At 36.6% G+C, this 22,197-nt stretch overlaps 1 protein-coding gene across 11 annotated transcripts in view; it reads right to left on the reverse strand.

The window, feature by feature from the left end:
* The window catches only part of WDPCP (WD repeat containing planar cell polarity effector), a 148,313-nt gene that overhangs the window by 78,629 nt on the left and 47,487 nt on the right, over positions 1-22,197 (reverse strand). For 9 of the 11 annotated variants that reach the window (XR_008430257.1, XM_053939602.1, XM_053939607.1 and 6 more), the window contains 7 exons: positions 21,805-21,849; positions 20,475-20,525; positions 17,929-17,999; positions 17,619-17,678; positions 9,324-9,438; positions 5,889-6,022; positions 1,401-1,592 (listed from right to left, as the gene is read on the reverse strand). Coding sequence is in view for 10 of the 11 variants with exons in the window: in XM_053939602.1 (XP_053795577.1) it covers positions 1,401-1,592; positions 5,889-6,022; positions 9,324-9,438; positions 17,619-17,678; positions 17,929-17,999; positions 20,475-20,525; positions 21,805-21,849 (668 nt within the window). In the remaining variant the exon portion in view is untranslated. The remainder of the gene's footprint in view (positions 1-1,400; positions 1,593-5,888; positions 6,023-9,323; positions 9,439-17,618; positions 17,679-17,928; positions 18,000-20,474; positions 20,526-21,804; positions 21,850-22,197) is intronic. The other 2 variants (XM_053939605.1, XM_053939606.1) reach the window with 2 other exon arrangements.

The raw sequence follows: 22,197 nt of genomic DNA on the forward strand, positions 1-22,197 counted from the left end.
ATAATAACTGGCACAGGGCTGGAAAAGCTTACAAAGAACAGCCTCACATTTTAGCTCCCAGAGTAATTTTTCCTATGTGATTTGGCATAGCTGCAGGGGGAATGGAGAACTGCAGGTGTAGATCAGGCAGAGGAGAGAGATGAGTCAAAGATGACCGCAAGTGGAGAGAGGTCAATTGAAAAGAAGTAAAGAAGGCAGAGCTGGAGGTAATTTAAACTTCAATTCTACAGTGACTAATGACAGAAATAAGAAAAGAAAAGCTGTCTCAGCTACCTTTTCTCATCACTTTCAATAGGTAGAAAATCCCAAGGGAAAAGAATCTCACTTAAATTAATATTAGTTATCAAAGTAACTAAGTATCAAAGTAGTTCCAAGACATTAAAACATTTACATCTTCCCTAATTAAAGAGAGGAGGATGCTGTTTGTAAGAGTAGCTTATTCTTAAGTGTTACTTAGGGGTTTTCCCTACAGGGAAATAGTCTGCAATAGCTAATCCAGAACAACTATTCCACAGCTGATCCTCGAGTTTGTGCTCTTCTCCCACAGTCAGTGCTTTTTTAGTCCATATTAGAAGTGGGTAAAGAGAAACTGAAAATAAAATTCCAAATACAGAAGCATCTCTACAAGATGTTTTTCCAGAAAAGCTTTTATATTTTAAATTCAGGCTCCAGATCTTTCAGAGTATGCCCAGATAGCTTCATTTTAATATTTCTACCTAACAAAACAAACTGGATTCAAATATTGTTAAACAGATGAAACAAAAATTAAATAATTAAAATGAAAACATCTGCCTATAAATGTAAGCTAAGCAGGTGTCAGGAGGGGGGTCAGCTTGTAGCTTTGTCCTAACTCATAGTTTACATTCCCACCTGTAGATGGTGAGTTTTAACTTTTCCTTTGAGAAAAATATCAGTCCTTGATTTGACCAATACTCATAACAAAAATTTAACCACCATCTAGGCATAGTAAATATTTTTTGAAAAACACTTGAAAGAGATGCAAATTGCCTATCAGTTAACACTGAAGACAATGTAAAATAATTGCATCAGACATACATGCAACAGTTACAATTGCTAATTCATATTAGAGTTTTTAATGGAACTCTGACACTTCTATTTTCAGTTTCAGCAGCACCAAAGCTATTTAATGATAAAGACCTAATTTCCTGGCTACATTTCTCAGGTTGACAGTTTCGATGTAAAAATAGTAAACAAAGTAAATAAGGTGCTTTTCTGTTAAATAACAAACCTTTGTTTTTACTATTAGAATGGCTGATCTTCCTGTCTTATGTTTTAATCATATCTGTCCTTTATATCTGCTCGAATATGCATTTAAGTTGAATAGCTCTTTCTTTAGCAAATTTGAAAAAATCATGTAACAAGACAGTTCATCACTTTACCTCCAATTTGCCATGTGCACAGCCTAATAGCAATAGGTTGGCTCTGTCCCTCTGACAGGAAATAGGAGACCAAGGCCATGCTCCATCACTGGTTGCTGACCACCAGCAAATGACCAGATCTTGCATACAGTTTATTGCCAGGTGACGTTTCATCCTTCTACCTTCTGGTCCAAGTATATCAACATAAGAAATCTGAGGGAAGAAAAAAAATGCAGGAAATATTGGAGGTGATAAAATAGCATGGTAGGAGCAAGTGGGAGCATTTACTTTGGATGTGTGAGAAAGAATGTATATATACACAGAGCCCTGCGTACATATATCTTCATACAGGCTGTCTGTAAACGTGAAAAATATCTCCTCAGACAGAAAGACATGCTCACTCTTTTATCTGTGGGGAGGGGATTGGGATGGAAAGGAATATGAGTTAAGAAGGAATTTACTGCAATGACTCCAATCAATACCAAAATGTACAGTCATGGTTGCTTGACAGCATCGACCTCCACACAGGATTTAAGCTTAGCCATATTAAATGACAAGTTCTGCAAAGCTGACCACGGAGCTAAGGCTAGTGTTTAAGACATAATCAAATATTAAATATATTCTACAGTATTTGAGCAAACATGTATCTTTCTTCTTCCTCCCCAAATTAAGGAATGGAAACACAAACATCCGCTTTGCAAAAGAACATATACTTTTCTGCATAATGTGGATGAGCTACAGCATCATGCGTAAAGTTTATGCAGCTCTTGAGAATTGTGCCTCTTTCTCAGGAAGGATTTGTGGAATTTATTATTCAAACTCTGTTATTTGGAGCATGGTTATTTGAAAACATGAGCAGTGCACCATCTGGGTGACACATGCCAAGGAAATATAGATTGCACCGCATTTCTGCTTAAGGAATTAATGGAAGGTTGATAGCTAGGGGAAAAAAAAACTATCTTGCCATTGCTGGTCAGCAATAATCGAACCACTTTCTGGGGATTAAGCGCATGGCTAAGCCTACTGGACCAGACACTAGCAAAGGGCAGGGGGTCTTCTTATCAGAGAAATGCTTCTGGAGCCAGTCTCACTACATGACAGATTGCTTTCATATTCCTGTCTGCAAGGCAACAAAGGCTGGCAGTAATGCGATAATGCCAGAGTGCAATGGGTGTTAAGAACCCGTTGCATTTATGTATTGTATTTAGTAAATAATCAGGCTCATCCAAATTGTGATCTCAGCTCTCAACCAAGGCCATTAAAATCAAGGTTAATGCTTTAATAATCCTTTGCTGTTTTTTATATGGTCAAAAAGAACCCTTTTCTATTTGCATGGTCATAATATTATTGACCTCTTCATCCCATGAATACACATAAAAAGGAACTGAAATCAAAGTAATTACCAGTGTTGTTCTCTCATGGTAAACATTTAACTCCTTGTTCTGTCTCTGTCAGTAAATTGAAATGGATTAAAAAAATACAGACAGGAAAAACTTGAAAAAGGATATTTTTAGAATATCCTGTGTTTTACTTGTCAAAATATTTTCAGGGGTAAAGATAAAACATACACAATAGTTAGGAGGTAGCTGCTACTTGAATTAGAATAGCTAATTTGGTGACAACACATTGATTAGGCTGGAAAAGCACAAATACTTCCACAAGCATCAATTAGTCCTGTATTGTAGTGTTAACTGTTCGTAACAATTGCACATGTCATAACAGCCACAAATCTTTGTCAACATTTATGTCTTGCATTAGACATGTCACTCTCAATACAGACTCATGTCACTGAGAAAAGGTAAATAATAATAGCTGGTTTTTCTGTTTTGCTGGTCTTCAAGGCTGTAGTGATTCATATAATAAGTCTTCCTTTATTGTTTCAAAGTGCAAATAAAATTCAAGGCGGTATCAATTAGAAAGGAAGAGCATAGGGAGATTAATTCATTTATTTAGGCATGCATTGCATAAAAAACTCAACTTTTGGAAAAATATCAAGCTGTGAGGAGGAAAGCATGGTTGACTTGTTCTTATTATTGACAGAACTCTGGCAGGCCAGTACTGCTGACAATTTTGCCCACCATGAGCCTGGACATTGAACAATGTGAGGTTGCTTATCACTACAATGATAATATGACAGAAATTTAATTATATCATTACAAACATTTTCCTCATTTTAGAAATGGGACTGAAAACCCCAATTCTACATTTCTCAAGACTACGCCAAAAGTCAGAGGCAGAAATGAAGGTTACAATCAAATCTCCTGAATCTTGGCTCCAGATTTTAATCCTGTGTTAGTTCTATACCAGTGCACACTACCTTTTTCATTCAATTTCTCTTGAACAAAACCCCAACTCTAAAAAACCCTTTTTTCTCCTAAACCCACAACATTTGTTATTGTTTCATATTGTTACATACTATTACAAGTTTGCACAGTTGCAATCGAGGACCATCTTATTTTTCTACTGCGAGTGACACTAGTGCTATGTCTGTGATCTTCCAGCTTTTGAAGTTCGACCAAAATCAGCCATGAAGAACAGTAAATCAATGCAGAGAGCTGACACAATATTATTGCAGAAGTGAATAATACTTTCTGCAGTCTCACACTGGTGCAATTCTGAAGATAATAAAAATTATATTTAGCTGCCTAACTAGCAAGCCTCACACAAAAGAACATTCAATTAAAAAATGCAAATGCCTTTTTTTTTGGCTGGTGGAGAAATGGCCCATAGTGATTCCCACTGATTTCAAGAGAAAGCAAAGTTAATGTTGAGCATGGAGGTGTTTTGAGAAGCTCAGCTGTGTCAGCAAAGAACTGAACTTAACAACCTTATTAAGGAGTGCAGCAGATACTTCTGGTTTTTCTAAACATTAAATCAGGAGCTGTGGCCCTCACACTTCAATGACAAAGGCAGTTCACCGCAGCTTCTTCGTTAAACTTTAGTGCTATTAAGAAAAAAGCCCCACCACACACCAGGCTCGCTCCCAAAGCACAGCCTCGGTGAACACCACAGGCCAGGCACAAGGCACAGCATTTTAAAGTAAAGTATGTATCAGCTCAGTTCCCAGTGAACAGTGAACTGTCTCAAATCCACGTTATAGAGGTTGGATCAATCTTGCAAACACAAGCCATTGCTGAAAAGAGGCCCTGAACTGAAACAGCCTGGAAAATGTATTAGATATTAATCCTAGCAGAAAGTATTTCTACCAAGCAAGTTAAAACACATTATGGCAAAACTTAAATTAAACATATCCTTAAAGAGCTTGCCTTGCAGATGCAAGCTCCCTTATGTGAGGAAGTAAATTACTGAGGGGTTGTCAAGGGGAAAATATTTGCTAGCAAAAGATTGTTTTCTTTAATGTTTATCCAGTCTGAAATAAATACAAACTCTCTCTCCTGCTCACATCTTTCTACGTTTCTTGGGAAAAGGCTTGACCCTTCTTCGTTCTTGCAGTGAATTGGATGCAGCCCATTCCCTACTTCAACTGCTCAAAGTTAATTGCTTTGGCTGATTATTTTTTCATATTGCTGTAGCACCAAGCACTTCCACCTAAGGAAGTGGTGTCCTGATGCCAAAGTGCTTATGGTTGAAATAATTTATGTCTACCCAGCCCAATCCATCCACAACACAGTGTAATTCATCTTGAGATGAGCTGGTTTCCACTGACCTCTGGCCTGGGTAGTTTAAAGCTCAGCTCAGCTCTCTCTAGGCTACCTTTGCGCTGCTGCTGTCACTGCAGTGAAGACACACCCCAAAAAAAAGGGCTGCAAAAAAGGAGCATTTCAGTCTTCACTGTGTAACTAGTAAATTGAGACACTGAGGCACCAAGTCACTTGCATAAGATCACACACATAGCTGGCCAGTGGTGAGAAACTCAGCATCTGTGTCTTGATTCCTTAATTCTAAAAGCAACTCTCCCAACAACACCATTACTGTAACTAGGGGGAAATAAAGATTTCTGCAAAGAATTACAAAGGTCTTGGACCTCAGACAGATGACTGAATTATCAGAACTTCATGTGCTTGTGTCTATCAGCTGAGCCACAGTAAGTGACCGTGTGTGTTTTCAGCCCACGACACACAGGAGGTAAAACACATTAACTTAAATCTTTTACACTGAGGTTTACCATTACAGACTTTGCTTCATGCTTGTTAGATGCCAAGAATGTGCCAAGGGTCACTTACTGCTGCTCAATGGACACGAGGTAATCCGTCAAGCAGGGGTAACTCAAATGTGTGTCTGAGCCTGAAAATAAACACTGCAGAAATCTGGATCCCTTGGCACAGTATTTTAACTCTTTAACTCAGAATGCCATTCTAATTTTTTTTTTGACTTTTCAGTAGCTGCCATTTTTAGAGTTTGAGCTGCTCTGGTCAATTATATAGAAGTTTGCAATTTATGTGGCTGTACAATATCAGTGAACACCAGTGGTACATGATGTATGTATATATATATATATATATATATATATATATATATAACATTTGCAGTCACCATTGGCAGCTATACCTTAGAGTCCAAACAAGAGAGTTTTTCCAGTCTTTTGTTTACATCGGGAGAATCCATTGTCTTTGTAAACTGAATAAAGCAGAGTTGGTTATGGTCCTCAAATGACAAGATGATGAAATTGTCTGTAAGAACAGCTGAAAAAAAAAAAAAAACAAATAAAAATTGTCAGCACTGTAATACCTGTCTCTAGGAACAAAACAAAGTCGTGAACACTCCACTGAGATGCTGTAAAAAGCAATTTTTTTCAAGCCAGTGTCTTAAATATTACACTGAAAGCCCTATAATGTCCTAAAACATATCAGTGTGTTATCCTGTCACAACCTTCTTGGAAATGAGAAATAAACCCTAAAGAATACTCTGATTACATGCACCTGAATAAATTATCTCATATCAAAATGCCACTACATTCAAATATACATTTTATGCCCTTCCACACTAATTTTCATCTCAGTATTCAGCCTTCAGTATTTTTTTTTCTTATGGTTGCATCCACCAGTATTTTGCAAATGGACCTCATATAGCTTAGCTTGTGTTAAGGGTGATAAATGCAAATGAGTACTCGAGGTGTATCTGGTATTTTGACATTGTAAGGTTCCTGGTGCTGCTGCAGACACCAAGGGCGCTGTTACATGCAGGATAAGGCTTTGGAGGGGTCATGAATTAATTTACTGAAAGCTTCACATGGGGGTACCCAAACAATACAAGTAATCCAGATGGAACAGACTCCCTCGGAGTCTGGAAAAGCTCAGTGGAATCCCCACTGTTACCATAAGGGGACGCTAGATCAAATGAGTTCAATAGAAAAGTGATTAACTAATCTGTCAATGGAAATTACTTTAAAAATGGTATGGAAAATTTTCCCCAAGAGTTACTCAGTTATTCAAGCAGCACCCACACTTGAAGAGATGTCTGAGTATGAAATGAATCACTGGGGTAAGTAGTAGCAGATCCCTGATGGTTTAAAATGAAGCTGTGCTCAGGTTGTAAACTCAGAAACCTCTCCTAAAAGGAGAATGACAATTAAAGTGGAACCAGACTTAGAAACAAAACAAACAAAACTCTGTGGAACAACCTCTGAAAAAGAAACAAACAAACAAAAAATTATTACTAATATCCCAGATTCTTAAATCTAAATTTTACATATCCTGAAGTAGATTGACAGTTTAGTCTTACATATAGGCATGGAAAACTGGCTACACAGCTTTGCTTTTCTTTAGTCTGATTTATAACCACTTGCATTTTCCAACAGTCATGTCCTGGCACAACTCTGAAGTATCTGGTATGCAAATGCTAAAGGGTAGATTTTAGAGCCAAATAATTGCCTTTGAAATGTAACATTAACACTAGCTTTTTTGGAAAAAAAAAAAAAAAAGGTGATAAACCATGTGATAAGGTGATTCAGAAGCTATAACTGAGGTCCTGCAAACACATGAAAATTGAAAACCACTCAATATGGTATCCTCAATATGTATGCACACAGTTAAAATATTTTGATGTCCTCACAGACACAGTTTGCATTAAAGATGAGTTGCAGCACACCTCAGATGCTGATGAAATTTTGCCTATAAATAATAAGAACGAGGAGCACTTTCTTAGATGCAGGAGGATTATAAAAGCAGTAGTAATTCTGTATTTTGTGCACACAATCTGACCTTTATTCCAAATGTTAAGAGGACATGCTACTTCAAATGAGAATTACAACATTTCCTAAGTAATTCTGGCAGATTGTAGCCTTATCCATTCCTACATATACACAATTGCTGAAGTAAGAACTATTATTTCTATACAGGGTTCTTGTGCTAAATGTAGAATTTCTCTTGGCCAGCTTTATAATCACAACCATAATTTGAAGCCAGATTTGGAAAGATGTGCTGTTTCACTGAATTAAAATTAATTTCCTCTAGGACAACATTATCTCATGTTTCTCATGTAAGGATAGTTCAGTATAAAAATTTGTAATTTGAGCACTATTTGTGTGGGTAACAAAAGCATCTTTTATTGTTCATGAAAATAAAAACTGCATTGCAATGAAAGTTTTTGAGTGGTTTGCTTTTACTGAACAGAGGCAGTTTTATTTCACACTACAGGCTTGGCTGTTAGCAAACATGGAGGTTTAAGAAAATCCTGAATATATAAAAACAAGGACAAAACATTATATAATGTTATTTATATAATAAATACAGTTGTCCAAGTGTAGTAAAACATATTTCTTGCTTTATTGTTGTTTTAGTTGTAAGCTCATTTAGTTAGCAGTATTTTCCAAACAAATATTTCTATGACATACTATGCCAAAGTAAGGCATGACCAACACACTTTATTTTTTATTGGTTTTTTAAAGATGAAGTATTCCAAATAATTTCCACAAACTACTTCAATTTAGGAATAACTTTAGGTTCTATGCTTTCCTACTTTTTGTGACCTGAAAGTAGGAAATCCTCCCCCTAGAAGCAGGGTGCAAAAAATCACAGAAGGAATTAGCAGTCTAGTAATTAAGGTGGAGAGTGAAAAAAAGAAGACAAGAGATAGTAAATGTGTTCTATTCTCTCTTATAATTAGTTCATAAAAAATGAGGTCCGGGTTAAATTTTTTTGATAAATAAAGATTCTACAAACATAGTTTTATTAATATTAATTTTCAAGGCTAAACTACAATATATTGATAAGAAAAGATCACCGTGTATTGGTGTTTCTTAAAACCTAGGCCAATATTCAACAGATGCCTGGGTAGAGAGAAAATGAAATAATTAAAGATCAAACCTGAACTAAGCACATATTCTTACTAGGAGGATGTAATGTGGGTCTACTCATAGAATTTGGAAGGTAGTGCACATGTAATATGGCTCACACCAAAATTTCATACTCCTGCTTCTGCAGAAGCCAAGATACTGGTTGATTTCTCAATGTTATGAGTCATATCATAAAGCTATAGAAAACAGGGACATTTTGTAAGTTTTCTTCTGCATTAAATGAAAACTTAATTTTTAGCAGTTGCTATTTAACAATAATAGGGAGATTCTGGGTATCAAGAAACTAAATCAGGACACCTCCACATAACTAATGTTATCCAGCCTTTTTTAATAACAACTTTAATAACAACTACCCCATGCAATTATTCAATTGGCTAATGTTTGGTTCTGTCCCATTTTCCCACTTATGAAATAAACATGACAAGTTCAAATGGCATGCTCACAGTGATTACAGTGTGTAAGAAACGGGATTTTAGAAACCCATGCAGCATTTGACAAGCCTGAAAACTTTGATGTTAAATATTATTCTTAAAGTGCTCTTAGTCCTGAGGGTTGTAACTATAGCATTACATGCAATTACTTGTTGTGTTTGCAAGTCCCCAGTGGCAATAATTAGTCTACCTGTTGACATACTGGTTCTCTGCTCTATTGTTAATGTAGGCAATTGATTTGCACATGGGTGTAATTACCATCACTGATGGTGTCGGAGATGAGCTTCCCCACCAGGGTCCTGTCAATCACCACCTTCTCCAGCTGTGGCCCAGAAAGGCTTAGGGACACCAAAATACCTGAGTGAAAGAGGAGCTGAATCCAAAGAGTGAGAAAACAAGACATCAAAAATCATTAATAAAGTGAAACGTTCCAAGGTACATATTAGCAGCTGTCCATTACGTAGTAATCTAATTTTCAAAATTACAAAAATTAATTATCATTGATGTGAAGATGTCTTATAACGGCTTTGAAAGCTTTTTCAATGAAACAGAGAGATGTAACACAACACTGAATTATAAGGGTACAAGAACTGCAATTGCTGAACACTTGAAGAAGTAGCTACCTCCCCAAGAGTTACATAAAATGTACTGAATTAGTCTGTTAAAAATGGATCAAAAATCTGTTTTGAAAGAGGGCAGGAATCACACCGATCACACTATCATCCATAGACCTGATATTTTCTGTAAAAAGTAACAGCATAGCCTGCATGTAAAAAAATATAAAGTAGGGTTTAATATAATTCTATGTTATTATCACAGATTAAAACTGTTCTTGTTATTTCTGATAATTCATATATTGTTTAAATAAATAATTGTGCCCTACCACAGAGACAGCTGTGAGCTCCCAATAAATCCATTCACTCGCTGACATAATGTTTTCCATGTCTCTCTTAGAAAGAAAGAATTTAAACTATTGGACAGGGTTATTTCACAGTTAATTGAATATTCATGCCTAATTAATTTAAATTAAATGATACATATAATCTTGAAGACTAAGTCACAGTATTTATCAGCTCCTTCTTATGCAACATCTTCTATGAGAGAGAGAATGCTCAGTGGGAGGAGTTATGAAAAACATGTATTTTTGCATAATTAAACCATTAGTCATTTTCTGAATGCCACTACTACAGCAAAGGAATTCAGAAAATAAAGCCCATAAAAGGAATTCTCTGTGGAAAGACCTCTGCAGACAAGTCTAGAGGCTCCACCAAAGGCCAGGAATCTGGGACTCCAGCTCTTACTTCTACCCAACAGTAGATTTTTAAAGAAATCCCTGTGCTTTTAAAAAACTTAACTACTAAAGAAACACTTGTTCTTGTTGGAGAATTTGGCAGAAAAACTTCCCTGTTTGTTCTGTGCTGGAGCTGTGAAACAAACAGGGTTGTGATATAATCTTTAGAATTTTCTTGCAGTGAAATTTACTGGATTGTATAATAAATAAAAAGTATGGGGGATAGGAATGGAGTGATCTAATTGGACATGTCCCTCATGCAATGCTCTGCTCCCAGTAATTTAATTATGGAAACTCTCATTTATACATATTTTGCTATATTACTATACCTCTGTGCTCTCCAAAGAACAGAACAAATGTATTTAAACAAATTATTTTCCTATCCTAGTACCTTTAACCAACATGTTTAAAAAATAAATTCTAGTGATGTGTGAAGTAGAAACAAATAAAACCCTGTGATGTGAAATGAGTTTCTAAGAACAAATGATCAATTCCCATCCTGCCAAAGTCTAACCATACATTCATTCGATAGATATATTTATATATATAGTCAATGTTTCAAAATTCCCTGTCATGACAGATGTCCTTTAAGGTTTTGTCCTAGTAAAAATGTTAGACACGCTTACACTCATGCAGCTTTTATTACAATCTTTCAAAACTTCAATTTGTCCTTATGTTGAAGTTAGGTTAGATAAAATCACAATTTATTTCCAACTTGGTAACATGAAGTCCAGCAAGGTTTGACTACAGTTGGCTATAACTGTCCAAAAAACCTGCTGGAAAAAGTGAGGGTTGAAACCCAGGCACTACCAAACTCTGATGTAGGCAACAATGAAGTGAAATTACATAAATACTCTAGAAAGCTCAGTTCTAAATAACTGAATGGATTTCAGCCTGATAGAGGAGAGTAAAACACCCTCAATCTTTCAGTGTTATGTGCCAACAAGAGGGATGGTGCAGTCAGGGTGCAAATTCACTTTATGCCTATGTAGTAATTTTCTGGTAATGGCATAAATCACACCTGCTAGAGTTAGAATAGAAATCAATGAAAACCTCTCCTGTGTTTCATGACAAGACATTTATATAAATATAAAATGTTGTGCTAATGGGTGTGCTTTGCTTTACATCTATGAAACTAGTTAGCCATTAAAGCAATGTTATGGATTTTCAGTACTGTACAGATCTCTGTGCCATCACTATGGCACAGCAGAATCACAGGTAGTAGGTAAATGCAGTATCATTTCCATTACTTCTATTGTTTCTCCCATTGTGCTCCCTCCTCCTTTCATTTTACAGCTAAACAGTCTTTCTCATTACTCTCCTCAGAACTCTGAGATATTTGGGAAATCTTAAATTGTATTTTAACAAATTTTTGTTATAATAACTTAGTGCATTTGGTCCATAGGTTTAAGTTCATTCTTCTAGGAACTTTTAAGAGTCTAAATTTAAAAGGTTAATCAGAGACTTTACACACTATATTGCCATGCAAGGTTAGTATTTCATCCATTTCCCTTTTAAAATGCCTTGGATTAGAACAAAGGTTTTTTAAAAATTAGTTCTTCGAGTTTACCATGAAGTACAAGCAGGCACTTAAAGAAAACAGGTCAGTGGTGGAGTCACCACCCCTGGAGGTATTAAAGATGTGTAGATGTAGAACTTAAGGGCAGGTTTTAGTGATGAACTTTGGAGCATTAGGTTAACAGCTGGACCCACTCTTAAGGGTCTTCTCAACCCTAAATGATTCTATGATTCTATGCTTTCATCAAAAATATTCCATAAAAGAGAAAATATTTATGTTCTCAAATTGTAACCAATATTTCAATTTGCTACATTCTGTGTAGCCTGTGCAAAGGCTGCTCCATGATAATAAGATTTAGGTGCTGTAACACTTAAGCTTGCCTAGTTAAGCTTATATTTTGGTGGATGGGAGCAGTCCAGTCAGAAGCACAAATGAATATAAAGCAAACAGGGAAGATTGCAAACTTGGCTTGAACACGGATACACAGTGATCCAACTCCAAAGGGAACAGCCCATAAATGCTGAGGAATAAAAGCAAATGTAAGAGGCATTATTTACACAGGGCACTACATCATTCCATCTAACAGATATTAAATTAAGGAAAGAAATTCACAATGATGAAACACATAATAAATTTTTCAGATTGAAGTACTGTGATGGGAAAAATAAAATCAGAAGAGCTATCTCCAGAGCTTAAATAGTCACAAGGTGTTCCTAAACAAAGTATGAAAGCATGACTTCATACTATTGGAAGAATAAGGCAGAGACTTTATGCTTAAATGTAGTCTGAGTAAAATGTTTGGGCACCTGGTTATTCTACATTCTGGGAAGGAAGGGCCACTTAATTTCTCTGTTATGGAGGAAATGAATGTGAAGACTTTCATAGAAAGGATTATGTATTTTATATGCCAAAAATTGCTCTCCACTGAGCAAGAAAGGCATAAGCAGCAGAGGATACTCAGGGGAGGACTTAGCCCTTCCCTTCTCCAATAGCAAAGTGCTCTAATATGTATTTGAGATAGTTTTTATTAAGCATAGGACTTAAGTACAGGTTCATGACTTATGGACTTTAGTACAACTTAAGCATCTACTTAAGTAGATCCCTTTATCCTCAGAAGCCTGAGCTCTTGACTCCTCATTCATGCAGCTCAGCTGCTTATCAGCTCTTCTACCTAAAAAGATACCTGTGGAGCAAAGCCAGGATTTGCTTCTATCTGATTAAAATTGGAAGAGAAGGAAAATATGCCTGTAAAAAATATTGCTGCAAACTGTTTTCCCTTAGAGAGCCCAACTGACAAAGGAATATGCAAAAGGAGAAGAGAATTGCAAAGCACTTCTTGTTCAAGCAGGTTCCCAGGGTTTTTCCCCACCTCTTCATTCCAGATTGCTTTCTTAGCCACCCCACCATAATTACTGTGTTGCATGCCTTATTACAGATGAAGTTATTGTTGTTACACGTTACTGTTTCGCAATAATCAATGCATTTGTACCTCTAGCTCCAACTATCTAAAACCACACAACACATTAATGGTTGTGATCAAAAGCAACCAAAAGAATTTAATATGAGGGCAGTGCTCCTCTTAGTAATTGGGGATGGGTCCTGGCTTCTCATGTATTCTAGACAGAATGTCTCGGTTTTGATATCAAATGTGCTATGTCACCATGTGTCTTGCTAAATCAGTTTGCTAATGGGCATTGTAGCTGATAGAACAAGCAAGAAAATATTGCTGTGGAGCTCAATTCAGAATCCAGTTCTAAATACGTCAACGACAGCAACAGAAAAACTATTTATACACATATGTAAATTGCAACACAAATACAACTAAATGAAATCAAGACAATTTAGTGAAGTACACATAAATCTTATTCATGAGCAGGTAACAGATATGATTCATAGCTGGTGCTTGGCTTTTATACAATAAACTATATAAGAGTGTTGGCATGTGCTTAATTCAACATCAAAATGCAAATGTAAAACTAAAAAAAAATTTGGAAATCAAATGTTTCAGCTAGATCTCATTTATTTTTACTGCTTTATATTGTAAAACCAAACCTTAAGCAATGGCATAATTTCATAGGAAGACTTCATGAAATTGTGGCATAACTTAAAAGCATTCCAAAGAATTAGAGAAGGAGACAAAGACAAGAAGCAGCCAGATCTGAGTTGAGTAAACTCCACAATACTGATAAAATTAATTGCTTAGGTTATTACTCCTTGGCAGGGAAAGCTGAGGAGCACAGTGGCATCTTATTGTAAAGACTTCTTGTCTTTTTCCTGTCATCCTTCTTTTATGGTCTATTTATTTTTCTTTGACATCAGCTAACTGAAGATTACAGGGTTATTTCAGCAACTCAGCACAGGTCATCAAAGTTGGGGATCAGAAGTACCCTACAGAAATGGTGTGGGTTCAGATCCTATTGGAACAGAGCTAAAGAGAAGACCTCAGTCCATTAGGACTCAACTAAGCTCTTTTGAATATGAGAGCAAGCTCCTTGACAAAAATCCCTGTGCTGTTTAGGTTATGTTCACATGAACTGGCACATCATCTATTTCAGAAGCTCTAAGAAGTGGTGGAATGTATACTTAGGACTGTAAAAATAAAGGTCATTGGGGTTTTTTTTGGCAATGGACAAGGAAGTAAATATGAAACTTTTAATGCACTGATTGCACACCAAAAAAAAAAAAAAAAAAAAAAAAAAAGCAATAGGACAAATTTTGATGCATAAAATTAAATACTAACAAAGCTAGAAAACCAGGCCAGTATCAGTATTATGGTCATTCTAGGCAAGCTCATATAGAAATATAGAAAAGCCAACTTTGAGAAACACACTCATGCAATGGACAAGATAATCTGCAGGCAAAACAAGTGGATTTCTCACTGGGGCATATGCATGAAGTCTAATTGGCCATTTGCACATGAACAGTTAACATGACAGCACACTTATTTTTAGCAGATGCACATTTAAAATTACAGCCCCCAATTTTTGCCTGTGGGCCACTTCTAAAATGGAAGTGCTGGAGGAAGAGTGAGGGATTAGGAATAGTGGTATATTCTATATTTAGGCTACAGAAGGCACACTGGCAGCAGCCCTATGCTTGTTTTGCACAAAATCTGAGGGAAATCACACTACTCTCTTAAAGCATAGCCTTGTTTTCATTGCATCACCTTTCAGTTTTCATTCCATTTGGCTTGCTCAAGGTACAGCAGCCACTGAGTTTTTGGATGGCATTTTGTTATTATAATACAAAGGGAACTGCTCCTGGTTCAGCTACAGGTATGGCAGATTCAAATATAAATAACATTTAATGAAAAATGGGAAAATGTGGCTGTTGATTAATATTTTAATTTTGACATAAAGTTTATTTAACCTTGTATTGCTACTAAAAAAAAAAAAAGGAAAAACAGATACTATAATTAAAACCATATGCTCAAATTTAGCCCCAAATATTGAAATTATGAAAATCAGGGTAATTTCCTACATGTTTTTCATGCTGTTTGTCTGACACACTGCTTTAACACTCCAAGTTAATGCAAATATGGACTCTTCCCACTAGCTCTGGTATTCATCCAAAAAAGGCTGTGAATACAGCAGTGTTATGCCACAGATGACACCATTGCATGGTAAGCACTCTCTGCTGAAACAGTTAATTAGTATTCTACTTAGAACTAAAAAATAAATATACAACATCTTCTCCAGAAGCTTCAGAACATTTGCATCAAAGAGGGACAGTTCAATTATTGCTGCCAAATGCTCAAAGACAGATGAGCAGCAGAAAAACAAACCATCTGACATCAAAATTGATAGAAGACAGCTTTTCTGTTCTAGACTCTTCCAAATGATTAATTTTTCTCTATTTTATTTTCATTTGTTGGAGGTCTTTTATTTCAGGAAGACAGAAAGTGGAATAACACAATTGTTTTGGCAAAACACTCTAACCCTTGTTGGAGATTTCAATAATCAGTCACTATTAAGCAAAAACATTTTGTTTTGTGATTGAGAAACCAAAAGCAGAATTTAAGGACAGAGAAATTACTATGATTTTATCTATAACTTTCACTCTGGTTATTTTTATCTCTAACTTTCACTCTGGTTATAGATTATGTTATAACCTATACCATCACTTATACTCTGGCCTTAGAAGCCAACTGAAAAAAACCCCAAACACTCAATTTATTAAATTACCCCTTTACATGGTTCAATACCTAATACACTAAGATGAAAACACCCATCTCTTTTCTTTCCCATCTTGTAGAAGAAATAAGTTAAATTGCATTTGTCTCATTCATATTGATGTAAGTCTGAAAAAACTTAGAGGATGTGATGTCAAAAAATAAAGAAGAATTTTATACAGAACTGATGGTCAGCCAAAGGTGTTATATTGTGTAGGCAGGACAACGCATCCTGGCAAGGAATTTACTTTTCCAAAGTATGTACTCTACACACTGCAGGTGGATGCTGATGAATGGTAGGGGAAGGAAAATGGTAAAGGGAGAATGGACAAGGAAAGCAAATGAAGAGACAGCAAACTGGGATGCAAATGAATGCAGTCACAGCTAATTGACTTGGTGTTTCTTAACCAAATTTCTTTCCTAATCAGAACAATAATAACAGGAAAAAAAGATTCCCTCGAATTAGCAATTAATATTTAAATCAGCTCTAGAAGATTAACATTCACAGATGTATACTATGTAATGTGTATGTGAATGATATACATTTACTTGTAGTAAGATCTGATAGGCAAATGTAGCTTAAACAATCAATTTATTATTGATATGAAAAGACTACATACCATTTGGCATGTCAAGCATTTAAAAATTTTGCTATTCTCAAAGGCATTTCTGGAATTTTAGCTGTACAGTGTTTAACAATCACTCTGCTGACACACATTTGGAACTACTTGAATAAGAAGAAAAAATATGAGTCTGAAAAAACATAAAAGTTAGAAGACAAAGTTCCTTTTTTGAAACAATAATATTGACAAGTATTCCCCATACCAAAGCAGGTTCAAATATGATGCATTTCCTCATGAAGGTTGTATAAACATATAAAATTCACTACTACATATTTTTTTCAGAAGAAGAACATGATTATGGAGCACTTCATGTCCAGCTCTCCTCCCTGCCCTGCTGTTCTGTCTTAGTGAGGATGTGAAAAAGGGTTTCTTGTGCACAAAATGTGGAACTCATATAGTCAGAGACACAGCTATATGTGTGCTACATGTCACAATCTCTTTTATTCTATAACTTGATTCATGACCTTGTTGGTTTAGAGTTATAACTTCCCTTCCATATTACACAAGCATAAAGTAAAAAGATTTGTGACAGGTAAATAGATAATTAAGACACAAAAATAATATAATGCAGATTCCAGACCTGTCTATATATTTTAATACATAGCTGCTCCCTCAGCCTGCTATTTTGAGGCACAGGATGTTTTCAGTTTCCCCAAACAATAATAGTAATAATAACAATAATTAACAATAATAATAGTAATCATCATCACCATCATCATCTCACAGAATCAGGGCCTTTTAATGTAATTTCTTTGTGTTTATAAACCCCAGGCTTTTTATTTGAAGCATGTTTTTCAGGGTAGAAATTTAAATAAACCCAATTTACTTAACAAGGGACCACATATTAAAAAAACCCAGTGATTTTGTGTGTTAACATTTTAACACTACTGCCTCCCATCACTGAATGGCTGTTCAGCACCACCAACTGAACCTTTTGATGACACTGTACCTGACAGGTATGTTTGTTCCTCCATTTGCTCAGCACACATGGACTGCTCTGCAGTAAGTCCTAAAGGACAACAGAAAACAGAGAGTGGAGTTGGCAGCACACGTTGTCACTATCAGTTAACAGACATCTGATTTTCTAGTTTACAGATGAAAAATGCCACACAAAGATGCAGCTGTTTCAGAAGAGCCCACCAGACAAAAGCACATTTATCATCACTGGGAGAGTTGGATCTTTATGAAAATTAATGCTGTTGAAAGAGGTTTGAAAACCAGATTAGATGTTGCTGTTCTTGAACCTTTCTGAACCATACCTCTACCTCCTTGAGTGCATCTCGCAGTTTGTCCGCTCGCTTGGTTTTCAGGATCCAAGGATAATCTCGAACTGTCAAATAAAAGTGAGGGAAAGAAAATAAAGATGGTAGAGAAATGTGTATATGTAAGTGACTGAATACAAATACATGTGCATGTGTGTGCAAATATACATTTGTTATGTCATTTTAAAAAGTTCTATGAGTTGAACTTCCTTTTTTTTTTGTGTAAACACAAACCCAAGATTTCTAGGAAATGCATTACATGTAAAACCTACCTACAGCTGGAAGGAAATGGCCGTGGTTTCTATTGCCAAAGGATCTGTTTCTGGAAGGCTCAATCACAGGAACAGTTGGCATGTTCTATCCACAATGACCATGATTTCCCCATAGCAATTGTGTGCAAAGCTTACCCAGCTGCTAGGCACTTGCAGTGAAAAAGTATCTGCTGTTCAGTACATTAACTCAGTTTCAAGTTTCAAGCATCCTAAACAGATTCTATTCTTCTGAACTAACATTTCATTGCCTAATTTCAAAAAGCAGGCACTAACATGTCTGCAAAATACATATGCATGAATATATGCACATACAGAAATATTAACAACAGGCAAATATGAATGCCATAACTTATGGAGTCTAGTTATTTATAGGATGTTCTTGAAAATTTGGTCTGAAGAATCTGCCAAGCCAAACAAAGAAAAAAACTGCACTACTGCTGAAGTCCTTTAACAAATTTATTAATCTTCAGCACACTATTGTGAAAATTCTGGCCTAATACATTAATTCTAGCAACCAGGAGGCAAAGCTTCCTCTGGAGTTGCCAGTCATTGGCTTGTTTCATGGCTGAGAATCAGGCTCTAATAACTTGTGAAATTTCTTCATTTAAAAGTGAGCAGTTTTCTGTTCATAAGTGTACAATAAAACCACGAGAAACCAGAACACATTGTTTATAATCTATTCCTATTTAAAGGAAACCTGATGAAAAGTTTTGAGCTCCAAGCTGTCAGTTTGTGCGCCAACTTCCAGACTGAATGACTTCGCAGTTGTGCTTAAACCTCCCTGCAAAAAGCAGCTTACAATAGGAGTGCTATACAGTGAAAAAATGAAGGATTTCATACATCAACAAAAGAGGACACCAGCATACAACTTCTCTTTGTGTTTCATTGGACTGAAGCCAGCGTTGGTGGAACTGTTATGATAATATTAATTAAGCATGTAAGATCACATTTTCAATGGGTGCTTTCATAAATACTGGAATATTTATCCACATATGCAAAATGGGAAATTGCCTGTACAGATACCAAACTATCTGTACAAATCAACAGCTGTGAATAAAGTTCCCCAGTGCTCCTCTTTGCAAAATGTGCTCTGCAGGCTCTGTGCCAGGGGCACCCCTACATTCCCAGGGACAAGGTGCAGCAGCTTGAGTTCCTGCTGCCTGTCACAGGTGTGAAAGGCATCACCGGGGCTGCTGGTGGCAGGGGTTATTTTGGCCTGCTCCTCCTTTCACACATGCAGCCCTGTGGGATACCACTACACTGAGCACGAGAGAAGCAAACCTGTGAGGCTCCTCCCTGCCTAGAGCCCTCCCTCACCTCCCCACCTTCCCAGAGCTGCAGTGACCCTGCCTGACACAGCATCCTCTGCAGCGGTGTGGATTTGCCACATGGCTGCACCTTCACACCCATCCCCAGCGAGGCTTCAACCTGCTCCAAACACACCTTGCAGTGATGGGAAGGACTAATCCTTCCAGAACACATTTTGCCTTCATTTGCAGGCACAATTCCATGGGAATTTTCATTTGGATAAGCTAACAGCATAGGCATGGCTTTGTGAAGTTGTCTAAAAAATCAATGAGATTTTTCAGAGTTGTCATGTAATAATGTTTGAACATTAATGGATGCTCTGAGCAATGCAGGAGTTGTAAAACTTGAGCTAAAGAAAAGCTGTACTAATATAAGAATCTTCACCTGTCAAAGTACTGCTGTGTGATAGCATGAATTGAAATTGTTTTTAACCAGGTAATGCAGGGACAGTGTAAATGTTTCAGAGCTAAAACTGTTCTATGAAGGTAGCTCATTATTAGTCTGGAATTATTGTTGGTTATTATTATTAGTCTATTTGGCTGAAAGTATTTTAGTTACAATTTCCAGTTTTAAGCCAGTTGGTGTTGCAAGTCCAGAGATGATTGGGAAAATGTATATTGCTCATCTGCTAAGTAAACTTCATAAGGAAAAATCTGGATTATTTTTGTGATTCCTTTTGACAATGGACTTCAAGAGCAATACACACTACGGTGCTTAGTGAGAGGAAAAAAAAAATCAGATTGCAAATATACCAGGAAGGAATCATTATAAATTTTCAATTGTTTTGTGCTGTGTAGTTCTGTGATCATCAGTCTTAGATGACATGTGCAGAAAGTTACACTGGAAGCAGTCTGAGGTTATTGGAAGCAGTCTGAGGTTATTTTAATGCTCTTCCAGGGACATAACCAATCCAAATTTGCCATTTGATCGTACTGTAAGAAGAAACTCCAAAAACATCCTTACATTCTGCTAGCTTTTGCTTCTCTTCTAAAAAACTGTGCTTCATCTGTGATGCTAAAGGAAAGACGATGAAAAGATGAATTAATCCTTCCAATTGCTGTCAGCAAATATTAATATTAGCCAGAGGACCAGCAGAGTTGGATAAACCACAGAAATTTCCAAACCAATCAAGGCAGCCCCGATGCTTTCACCCTGAAAGGCAGATATCTCAAATTGGCAGTGAAAGAAAGGCTGACACGGCTGCCCAGGTGGGCTGGCAGTGCTGAGCCCCAGCCCTGCAGGCAGGAGCGAGGTGAGCCCCTCTGTCCGTCCGTCTGTCCATGTTATGGTTTGATGTTGCTGTAATGCTAGTGTCCCTGCGAATTTTTTTTTTTTTTTTTGAATGAGTGCTGTGAGATGTGATTAGAAATAGAGTAGAGTATGTTTGAGCTTAAAAATAAAGAAAAAAACTTCCTGGTAAAAGGAATACACAGGAAAATAGAATGAAAACTTTCTAAAATATTTTTCCTTTCTTTACTTAATTTTTCACAAAACACAGTGAGATAAAACCTTGGATTTTTGATTAAGTTACTACTTTTTAGATAATTAATTCTCAGTTTATTAAGGGAGAGAGGAGCCTTTCTTGTACTATAGACTCTCTTAGGAAACACAATTGTAACTTCTTGTGTTTCCATGTCACACATGGTACTGCTTGGAGAAAATGCGTTATTGTGACACCTTAAATATTAACACTAGGTGTTAATATTTAAATCTGACCACTGATTTGTTTAACCTCAACTTTTTAAGAAAATTCACTTTCTTACCAACCCAGGACAGTCTGCACCAGTGAAACAGAGCTGGGATGGGCAGAAAGGGGGCAACTCCAGCCCCACAGCCCCTTCGGCCCATGGGGAAACTTGTAGGATCAGCAGGATTAATCAGAGCAAGGGAATGGATCGCTGGCCCCGGAATGGCCACTCTGGAGGGCAGGCAGAGATGCCCTCTGCTGGGATCCCAGCGATCACCTCAGCTCCACACAACATAAAATACCTTAAACCCCGTAAGAATTCAGAGTGCAAAATCCCACAGAGGTTTCTAGTTACATAACGGTTGGGTTTACGTGAATATTTTTTCCTTTTTTTTTCCCCCCTTCTGTGGTTTAAAAAGCTTTTTTAATATTCCTACATAAGTCTGAGGAGTGTTTCTCTTTCTGTGTTTCTTTACTCCATAGAAATACAGACATATATACTAATAAGAAATTTGAAGCTGCATTTTGAAAAGCAAGGAGTTGGTGTCAAACATTGAACATCCAGATGTTTTGTTTAGTTTCAGTCATGGCTATTTGTATTTTTACCTGGTTGTTTCTTGTCACAGTACTGGTGGATCCCAATGTCTTCATCTGTACAATTAAATGTAAATCTATTAAATTATGGTTGTGGCACTAGAAACAGAACACAACTTAGAAAGCAAGATTCAGCACCTCAATTTTTGCCTGCTAAAGAAGTTTGGTGTTAAAATACAAGCACAGTATACAGCCTGCATACCACTGAAACTTTCAGGAACCAGTAGAAAAGGCATTAAGAAGAATGTGACAAGCTCTTCCATTTATTTGGAGCTGTCATTTCACTTACATACACTTCTATTCCCTTCCAGCTGCAGACATGCAAAAGTATTTTTATCACCTTCCTAATTAGCATATTTTGTATTCTTTCACAAGGAAAGGTAAGAATCATGGTGAAAAGTGTAT

This window comes from Vidua chalybeata, chromosome 3, assembly GCF_026979565.1.
Source record: "Vidua chalybeata isolate OUT-0048 chromosome 3, bVidCha1 merged haplotype, whole genome shotgun sequence".
NCBI lineage: Eukaryota > Metazoa > Chordata > Aves > Passeriformes > Viduidae > Vidua > Vidua chalybeata.